The sequence below is a fragment of the Eutrema salsugineum genome, unplaced genomic scaffold (assembly GCF_000478725.1).
Source record: "Eutrema salsugineum unplaced genomic scaffold, Eutsalg1_0 scaffold_14, whole genome shotgun sequence".
Classification (NCBI taxonomy): Eukaryota; Viridiplantae; Streptophyta; class Magnoliopsida; order Brassicales; family Brassicaceae; genus Eutrema; species Eutrema salsugineum.
The window spans coordinates 5113751-5124189 of NW_006256877.1; the positions used below are offsets into that span (position 1 = coordinate 5113751).

Genomic DNA, 10439 nt, shown 5'->3' on the forward strand with positions numbered 1-10439 from the left:
ATCTTACATGTGTGACTATTGCCATGCTTTAATGTGGTTTGGAGAACGTATAAACAAGCACTCTCTATCTTCTACTCCAGTTTTCACGATGTGCTGTCTAAGTGGCAAAGTTCAGCTACCTTTATTGAAAGCTCCCCCAAATACGTTGTTAAAGCTATTGTATAATCGCGATAACACGAGGAAACACTTCCGTGAATTCATAAGAGCATACAATATGATGTTTTCGTTTACTTCACTTGGTGGAAAGGTTGATAATACTATAAACAACGGTAATGGTCCGTATTTATTCCAAATGTGTGGTGAAAATTATCATTTGATCGGAGATATATTACCAGCACCTGGCAAACAACCAAACTTCCTACAATTATATATCCATGATACCATCAACGAAGTTAAAAATAGGATGAATGCTTATGGGTAATCTTCGATTTTTATTATAATATAATATTATTATTTATCTATATCAATATAGTGTTTTATTTTTATAAATAATAATAGTTTCAAAATGACTGTTCAGGGATGTTGGTAATTCGAGGAAGCTGAGAGCAGATATCGTGGAGCTTCTGAAGAAGATGTTAGATGATCATAATCCTCATGTTAAAGCCTTAAGAACTGCACGCGAACAATTTGTTGGGAATCCAAATTCTAAAGGTTTTAAGTTGGTTCTTGCAAGTGGCCGAACTACTGATGGTCGAACGCATAACTTACCTACTGAGAACGATGTGGCGGCTTTGATACCTGGTGATTTCAATATGTTAACAGAAAAAAGAGACATCGTTATTCAAAGCAAGTCTGGAGGTTTATACCGTATAAGTGAGTTGCATCCGGCTTATTTACCTTTGCACTATCCGTTATTGTTTCCGTATGGTGAAGATGGTTTTAGATTAGGTATTGATATTGGCTATGTTGATACATCTGGAAGGAAACGCACAACCGTTACAATGCGAGAGTTTTTCGCATTTCGCATTCAAGACAGGCATGGAGAATCCCCAATCATTATGATGTCTGGGAGATTGTATCAGCAGTTTCTGGTTGACGCATATACGATGGTAGAATCAAATAGGCTTCGTTATATATGGCATAATCAAAAGAAGCTACGGTGTGACAGCTTTGATAAGATTGAACAATCTGGTGAACGTGGCAATAATGATCTTTCTGAACAAGGAAAAAAGGTGCTTATACCTGCTTCATTCACGGGAAGTAAGAGATTCATGAGGAAACATTATCTAGACGCGATGGCAACATGCAAGTACTACGGATACCCGGATTTTTTCATAACAATTACTTGCAATCCAAAATGGCCTGAGATAACGAGGTTTTTGGAAAAACATGATCTAAAGATCGAGGATCGACCAGATATTTGTTGCAGGATTTTTAAAATGAAGCTCGATAATTTAGTGAATTATCTAACGAAAGACCACGTTATGGGCCACGTTAACTCAGGTATGTCAAAAAGATTAAATATAAGTAAAGAGTCATAATATATAAATCGTGCCAACTTATACTTAACGTATAGGTACTAATTCGATTTATTATATGTATTTCTAACTTTTTCTAATTGTTTTACTTTTATTTCAGCGATGTATACCATTGAATTCCAAAAAAGAGGATTACCACATGCCCACATGGTTGTTTTCTTGAAACCCGAATCCAAACTACCAACAGGCGAGGACATAGATAGATTTATATCAGCAGAGATACCGGACAAGGACTTTGGATCCAATTTTGTACGAAATTGTTGGAGACTTGATGATACATGGACCATGCGGCGATGACAATCCAAAAAATGTTTGTATGCATGAGAAAAGGTGTACAAAATTCTTTCCTAAGCCTACTGGATCAGTTACTAAAATCGATGATGCTGGCTTCCCCATCTATAGACGTCGTATGGATCAAAGAACCATTCTGAAGAGGGGTGTTTTGTGTGATAACCGATATGTTGTCCCATATAATCCAGATCTCTAAAAGCGTTTTCGGGCACATGTTAACGTTGAGTGGTGCAACCAAACCAGGTCTATAAAGTACCTATTCAAATATATAAACAAGGGTCCAGATTACATTAGAGCAGCAATCGAGGATGAAGACAGTAACCCCGTTATATCCCAAGATGAGGTTGAGCAACATTTCAATTGCAGGTAACTTTGCGAAACTAATTTTTAAGATTAGATCGCTTGAATAATTACTTAAGTATGATTTAAAAAAAACAAGATTATTTATTTCTGTTTGATTTGCTCATTCTTAGATATATTTCACCGTATGAATCTTCATGGAGGCTTCTAAAGATTCCTACACAGTACCGAACCACGGCAGTAATGCAACTTTCGTTTGCCTGGTAAACAAATGTGTATATATCACGAAGGAGAGAGCGTTGACCAAGTCTTAAACAAGGCATCGGTAGGTCAGTCACAATTTATAGCGTGGATGGAGGCAAACAAGAAACATGCCTTGGGAAAGGAGCTAACATATGCTGATTTCCCAACAAAATTCGTCTGGATCTCAAAGCAGCGGCAATGGAGGATACGAAAACAAGGTTTTGCCATAGGCAGACTGGTGTATGTCTCACCTTCCGCTGAAGACGCATATCATTTGAGGATTCTTCTCAATATAGTCAAGGGCCCTGAGAGTTTTGATGACTTAAAAAAGGTTAATGGTGTTATATACTCTTCCTTCCGAGAAGCATGCTTTGCGCTTGGTTTGTTAGACGATGATAAAGAATACATCGAAGGAATTAAAGAGGCCAGTTTTTGGGGAACTGGAAAGTTTCTTCGTAAACTTTTTGCTATAATGCTTCTTTCGAGTAGTGTAGCAGTTCCGATCAACGTCTGGAATGCTACTTGGAAAATATTAACCGAGGATTTCTTATATCAGAAAAGGCGTGAAGAGAATGACCCAGGTAAGATGGATTTGAAATTTTAAACTATTTTACAAGATTCACATTATCTTAGTTGCTAACAGACTTATTTGTATATCTAGTTTTGGTGTTGACTGAAGCCCAATATAAGAATCTTGGTTTGTCAGATATAGAGAAGTATATGCGCAGAAACGGTCATTCATTATCCGACTATAAAGGAGAGATGCCAGTCCCTGATGATATTGGAAAGTATAAGAAATCAAATCATCTAATTCGGGATGAGAAATCATACGATCGTGCAAAACTTGCAAACGATTATGTCAAGTTGTTTTCAACAATAACCAATGAACAGAAGGATATCTACAATGAGATAATGGATGCAGTTACAAGAGGTATCGGTGGAATGTTTTTTGTTTATGGATATGGTGGGACAGGTAAAACGTACATATGGAGGCTTTTAGGCGCTGCTCTTCGTTCTCATGAAAAAATAGTTCTCAATGTTGCATCAAGTGGCATTGCAGCATTGTTATTAGAGGGAGGAAGAACAGCGCATTCTCGGTTTGGAATATCCATAGTTGTGAACGAGTATACATTCTGTAATGTGAGTTCTGGATCACACCAAGCAGAGCTGATTGAAGCAGCCGATCTTATTATATGGGATGAGGCTCCGATGATGAGCAAGCATTGTTTTGAGACATTGGATCGGACTATGCGTGATATACTAAAGTGTGATAAGGTCTTTGGTGGAAAGGTCGTTGTCTTGGGTGGTGACTTTCGACAAATACTCCCTGTTATTGTCGGAGGCAATAGCTCAGAGACTATATTGGCAACTGTGAATTCTTCTCATATTTGGTCTGATTGCAAAGTTCTGCAGCTAAAGACAAATATGAGACTGCTTCGTGGCGATAATGATTTTAATAATCAAGAAATTGAAGAATTCACCAAGTGGATCTTGGATATTGGTGATGGAAAACTAAATATTCATGATACCATAGAAGATGAATTAGAAATTCCAGCGGATTTGCTGATAAGCGGAGAAGGTGATCCTGTTAAGAGAATAGTCTCGGAGATTTATGGTCAATCTTACACAACCACTCGTGAACCAGTTTTTTTTCAGGAAAGGGCAATACTCAGTCCACGGAATCAGGATGTCGACGTTATTAATGAATTCATGCTATCAGAACTCAAAGGTCTTCGTTATATGATTTATCACAATTCCTTTTAATACGTATTTATATTATAATTAAAATATATCAGTACTAACATAGTTTGAATTGTTTTTATTAGGTGAGGAACATGAATACCTTAGTGCCGATAGCATTGATACTTCAGACACAAGCAAAATAGACGAAGTCGTCTATACAGAGGAGTATCTTAATAGTATAAAGGTATCAGGGCTGCCAAATCATTCTCTCAAGTTAAAGATAGGAGCTCCAATAATGTTGCTTAGAAATATTGATCCTAAGGGTGGTTTGTGTAATGGTACGAGGTTGCTTATTACTCGGTTAGCTAGGTATGTAATCGAGGCAAGCCATATAACCGGGAAGAAAATAGGAAAAAAGGTTATCATACCTAGAATGTTTGTGTCACCACCAGAAGCAAGGTTTCCTTTTAGAATGCGCCGGAGGCAGTTTCCTATTACCATAGCTTTTGCTATGACTATAAACAAAAGTCAGGGTCAGACTCTACAAAAGGTGGGATTATATTTGCCAAAGCCAGTGTTCTCGCATGGTCAACTTTATGTCGCCGTGTCTAGAGTTACATCACGCCAAGGGTTGAAGATTCTTATTACAGATATGAATGGCAAAGCACAAAAGAAGACAATGAATGTTGTTTACAAAGACGTGTTTGAAAACATTTATAGAAATTCGCGGTTGGTTTGAATAGATTGTTTTGTTTGCTACTAAAAGTATGTTTAGATTACATTGGATATTAGTTATATTATTTTGGTGGTCATTGGTATTTTTAAACTGTTTTATCTTTTAAATTTTGTTATATTTAACTGATTTATCTTTTGGATCTTCTTATATTATGAATTAGTGTTCACTATGATAACGTTTTGAATAGCTCTGTTTGTTTGAATTAAAAAATTATTAAATGATCAGTTGTTATATATATATTAAACATTATACAAATCAATTTATAAGCTTCCAATTATGGTTTGAATATTACATTTTTTACTCAACAAGCTTTCGAACTATGGATCGAATATTAAATTTAAAACACAAAAAACTGTTTATGTATTACATTCAAAACTAATTACATTCAAAACTAAAAAAACTTTTGAAGAGCATCAGCCCGCGCAGGGCGCAGGCCAGCCACCTTGCTTTGTGTCATACACAATTCACAAGAAAATTATTTTCTCCATAACCCTAAATACTATTAAGAAGTAAGAGAAGAATTAATGGCGTACTACTACGAATCAGACGATGAAGAGCTTCACTTTGAGCCCGAGGACGACGAACTCATCAACGGCCATCTTATTCCCATGTCAAAAGGTAAATATGCCTATGGAGATTACATAGTGATGAAGAATGTTTACGCAAAGGAGCCATGGTTGCTTGACCATACCAAGGATACTTTTTTCAACGAGGACGAGTGGTACTACTTCGTGACAAGGACTCAAGTCTCTGAGAAAAACATCGATTGTCGTAAGAAAGCGAAGCGGAAGAGTCGGGGACAGCGGTTGCTGGAGTTGGAACGCAAAAGGTAAGAAAGAAGAAAGCACCGACAGGAAAACAGGGAACATCATTGGGACAAAGCGAACCCTAACTTTCGGTAAAAGCAACAACAACAAGAAGAAGCAGAAGACAGAAGATGGTGCTGCTTCTTGTGCTATTGTTTCAGGCAGCAACAGCAGATGGACTATGACAGAGTATAGGCTTAAAGAATTAAAAGAAGATAAGAATTTTCAGAAGCTAGTCCTCTGCAAGATTCGTGAGATCAAGAACAAGAAAAGCCATCATAAGTGTTTTTCTAACTTGTCGCAGCAGCCTATCAATACTGGTCACAAGTCTATTCTAGCTTCTTCTTCCTTGCACCAGCAGAAGCAGCTGATTAATGAAGCTCATCGTCTTGATCCGTATATTGGAGCATAGGATCAGAAAATAATGATCAAGTGATCTTCTGCAAGATTCAAGAAAATATGAAGGACGACCATGATGCTCATCATCCTGAGTTTGTACTATCTTCTTCCTTGGAGCAGAAGCTGATCAATGAAGCTCATCATCATCATCCGGAGATTATGCTCAAAGGATTACAAAAGAACGATCAAGTGATCAGAACTTCTTGTCTTACTGAAGATGAAAGTGCTATTGTGGAAGAGAGGATCAGAGAGGATAATCAACTGCACATTGATGCTCCTCTTGCTTGTCTTGGATCAGAACAAGAAGATGAAGAAGAAGAAACAGACAGGTACCAATGTTTGGAGGATGGTGTCGTTCTGATTTACTATACGCCACCATGGATGGATCAGGACTTGCTTGATCAGTATGCTTCTCTCCGCCCCAAAAATTACTGGAAGAAATACAGGAATCTTGGAGATAAATATTTATGATATTGTAGCGAAAATCTATTAGAACAGCTCTCGATGATTTTCTGTTTTTTTTTTTTTTTTTTGTTCTTTTCAGCAATTAAAAACGCATTTATTTGAAAAGAAAAAAAAAACAGAGAATTTTTTAGTCTTACCGTTTCAAGCTTCAGAGATTGTTTCATTTTATGAAGACTCTTTGTGCATTCGTTCTTGAGAGTGTATGAGACGAGATGAGTCTTTTGGCTTTTTTGTTGTCATCGTCTTGAGATCACAGCAAATAGAGTTTGCATTTCTTGTAATGGAGTACTTATCATTCAATAAAGAGAGATTTATAGGCTAGAAAAAACAAAAACAAAGATTGGTTGTTGGAAGCTCAAAGATTGGTTGTCTCTAGTTTTGGTGGCTCAGGTTTTGTTAGGTAGTTGTCATAGTACTTCTTTTATGGAGCTTTCTATCCCTCCAAATTCTTCTTTTTTGGAGAGATATGGCTTAAATTCTTTCACTTTCCTCTTTTATGGAGAGATCGTTACCATAAAATGCTTCATTATGGAGAGATCTTTATCACGAGTTTTTCTCATTCACGGAGATATCTTTACCATCTATTTCCTTCTTAATGGAATGGCTTTTTTTTTTTTTTTTGAAAAGTTCGCCTTGATGGCCAAGGCACTAACTGTGCGAGCAGCAATTGACCAGACAAGTTTTGGGTTTCAAGGTCTATTGTCCTTCATGTGACTAGCAGAACTGTGCCTGAGCACAAGCTAATGAAACATGTGTTTCAGGGCCGGTGAGAATAAATAAAATTTAGGGGCCAAACATTTCCAAAACTGAGTTAGTGCTGCTGGTATTGAATGCGTGTTTCCTTCAACAATTATGCGAGTTCGAGTCTTCAAGGTGTCAATTATTCATTTTTTTTAAAAAAACTAGGTCTTATTTGTCCCACATCCACAAAACTGAAATAATATAGGAAAGGAACTGCGCTATAAATAAAAGAATCGTTTAAAATTGTTTTTTTTTTGTTACAGCATTTTTAATAAAGGGTTTAAGGGGCCAAAAAAATTTCTCTTTATCAGAATTCTCAGGCACGGCTCTGGTGACTAGATACTATCTCTCTAAATGCAGGTTTTCAAGAGTTCCATAACATTCAATATGTTATATTTCAAAACACTATCTTAATGTTTCTATCTCATTTTGCAATATATTGTTTCTCATTTTTTTTTTTCTTCTTCTGCGGTGCACCTCAACCTTGTAGTTCGTTCTAACTCTAAAGTGATAGATTTTGTGTTTATATTGGGTTTGGTCCCAAAAAATGAATTGTTTCCAACATAGAAGAACCAAACTTTAATAAAACTTAAGATTCATCCCGGAAAAGAAACCTAGAAGAACATGGACTTCAACAAAACCAAGTTTCTTTTTTGGTAAACTTCATCGTCAAGTTTCTTCACTGATCTTTTCAAACGTAGTGATTCTATAAATCTTGTTAATTTCGTTAGATATTCTATTGTATTTTCTTTACTGTAAGAAAAACTATTATCATATTATACCTATATCAGTCGTGTAAATAAAATCTAGATTTGCCGCCTGTAATAACAAGATATACACTGCAATAACGATTATATTAAAAGATATTTCACTTTTTTTTTTACGATAAATGAGATTTAAGATATTGAACAAAGTTTTTCCTATTCTTTATCAGAAACGAATTCCTACACATACTTGATATTGGTTAAAGATAGGACTAATAAATATATAAACAAAAGATTTCTTTGTGTCATGCATTATTCACAAAGCCTCCGAGTACTTTTCCTCAAGAAAGCTATTTTCTCCATAACACTAAACACCAAGAAGTAAGAGAAGCTGGCGTACTACTACGACTCAGACGACGATGAAGGCCTTCACTTTGAGCCCGAGGACGACGAAGTCATCAACGACCATCTTATTCCCAAGTTAAAAGGTAAATATGCCTATGGAGACTACATAGTGATGAAGAATGTTTACGCAAAGGAGCCATGGTTGCTTGACCATACCAAAGATACTTTTTTCAACGAAGACGAGTGGTACTACTTCGTGACAAGGACTCAAGTCTCTGAGAAGAACATTGATTGTGGTAAGAAGGCGAAGCGGAAGATCATCACAGACAGCGGTTGCTGGGGTTGGAACGCAAAAAGCAAGAAAGAAGATATCACCGACAAGAAAACAGGGGAGATCATTGGGACAAAGCGAACCCTAACTTTTGGTAAAAGCAAGAAGAAGAAGAAGAAGAAGCAAAAGACAGAAGATGGTGCTGCTTCTTGTGCTATTGTTCCTGGCAGCGACAGCAGATGGATTATGACAGAGTATAGGCTTAAAGAAGCAAAAGGAGATAAGAATTTTCAGAAGCTAGTCATCTGCAAGATTCGTGAGATCAAGACCAAGAAAAACCATCATAAGTGTTTTTCTAACTTGTCGCAGCAGCCGGTCAATACTGGTCATGAGTCCGTTCTAGCTTCTTCTTCCTCGCACCAGCAGAAGCAGCTGATCAATGAAGTTCATCGTCGTGATCCGTATATTCCGAGCATAGGATCAGAAAATAATGATCAAGTGATCTTCTGCAAGATTCAAGAAAATATGAAGGACGACCATGATGCTCATCATCCTGAGTTTGTTCTAGCTTCTTCCTTGGAGCAGAAGCCGATCAATGAGGCTCATCATCATCATCATCATTTGGAGATTACGCTCACAGGATTACAAAATAACGATCAAGTGATGAGAACTTGTCTTACTGAAGATGAAAGTGCTACTGTGGATGAGAGAAACAAAGAGTATAATCAACTTCACATTGATGCTCCTCTTGCTTGTCTTGGATCAGAACAAGAACCTGAAGAAGAAGAAACAGACAGGTACCAATGTTTGGAGGATGGTGTCGTTCTGATTTACTATAGGCCACCATGGATGGATCAGGACTTGCTTGATCAGTACGCTTCTCTCCGCCCCAAAAATTACTCGAAGAAATATACGAATCTTGGAGATGAAGATTTATGATATCGTTGCTAATATTTCTATTAGAATAGCTCTCGAAGATTTTCTATTTTTTTTTTTTGTTCTTTTTCAGCAACTAAGAACGCATTCGTTTTAAAAGAAAAACAACAAAAAGTTTTTTAGTCTTAGTGTTTCAAGCGTGAGAGATTGTTTTGTAAGTGTAATTTACATGAACCCTAAGATCTTTGGACATCAAGACTAATCCCATAATAGAATCATAAGAAGAGTAATAGGGTACCTCCAGCAGTGGAGAGATCTTCTTTAAGGGTTTCTTGAACCGAAGATAGAAAATCGATCTTTAGATGTGAGGTATGGTTTCTCTCTCCTTTCCTATAACTATTTCTTTATGTGTTGTTTCTCTTATGATCACCTTATGATCTCATTAGGATGCTTTAGGATGGAGCTATATACATCTATTTATAGGAGGAGAGAGGACCAAGCTTCCTCACTAAGTTTTTTTTAGTTTTGGGACCAAGTTTTGTTTAGGTTAATCTTAACCGTTCATCAATTGCTTAATGGTTAAGTATTAATCTCAACCGCTTATCATTGCTTAATAGCTAAGTTTTGATCTCAACCGTTAATTATTACTTCATAGCTAAGTCTTAATCTCAACCGTCCGTCAAAGTTAATAGCAAAACGTTTTTAAAGAATAGCAATCCCGAAAGAAAACATGTAACTATAAGACCATATAATAGGATCGGAATTTTATTCCTTACATTCTCCCACTTGGTCGTTAGTGTAGTTCATTAAAGTTTTCTTTCGGAAATCATAAGGCCGGCATAATTTGCTATATCTTTACTTAATCATCATAAGCGTCTTGGTTAATCTAGTAATCAATGGGAGTCATGGCGGTCGCACATCATTTTGCAATATGATTCCTTCCATGTACCACTGCATTGATTACTTTCATAACTAGACCGTAAACATAAGCGGAAGTTATCATAATGGTCTTTAATGTCTTAAAAAAAAGACACATTCTGTTATTCTTAAATCTAACAAAACATAATGTGTGCGCACGTTAGAAACAGAATGAATGAAAGA

General features: G+C 36.6%; 3 protein-coding genes across 3 annotated transcripts; all 3 read left to right on the forward strand.

The window, feature by feature from the left end:
* Positions 1-2421: 2421 nt before the first annotated feature.
* Positions 2422-4734, forward strand: LOC112088393 (ATP-dependent DNA helicase pif1-like). Its single transcript, XM_024158661.1, has 3 exons — positions 2422-2893; positions 2974-4041; positions 4139-4734. Exons 1-3 carry the CDS (start codon positions 2422-2424, stop codon positions 4732-4734), a joined length of 2136 nt encoding a protein of 711 aa, XP_024014429.1.
* A 521-nt stretch (positions 4735-5255) lies between these two features.
* On the forward strand, positions 5256-5949 carry LOC18022688 (NAC domain-containing protein 55). Its single transcript, XM_024158662.1, has 2 exons — positions 5256-5560; positions 5637-5949. The coding sequence occupies exons 1-2, from the start codon at positions 5256-5258 to the stop codon at positions 5947-5949; spliced, it is 618 nt and encodes a 205-aa protein (XP_024014430.1).
* A 2123-nt stretch (positions 5950-8072) lies between these two features.
* Positions 8073-9718, forward strand: LOC18022689 (NAC domain-containing protein 96). Its single transcript, XM_006405646.2, has one exon. It carries the CDS (start codon positions 8364-8366, stop codon positions 9399-9401), a length of 1038 nt encoding a protein of 345 aa, XP_006405709.1. The 5' UTR covers positions 8073-8363; the 3' UTR covers positions 9402-9718.
* The last annotated feature ends 721 nt before the right edge of the window (positions 9719-10439 follow it).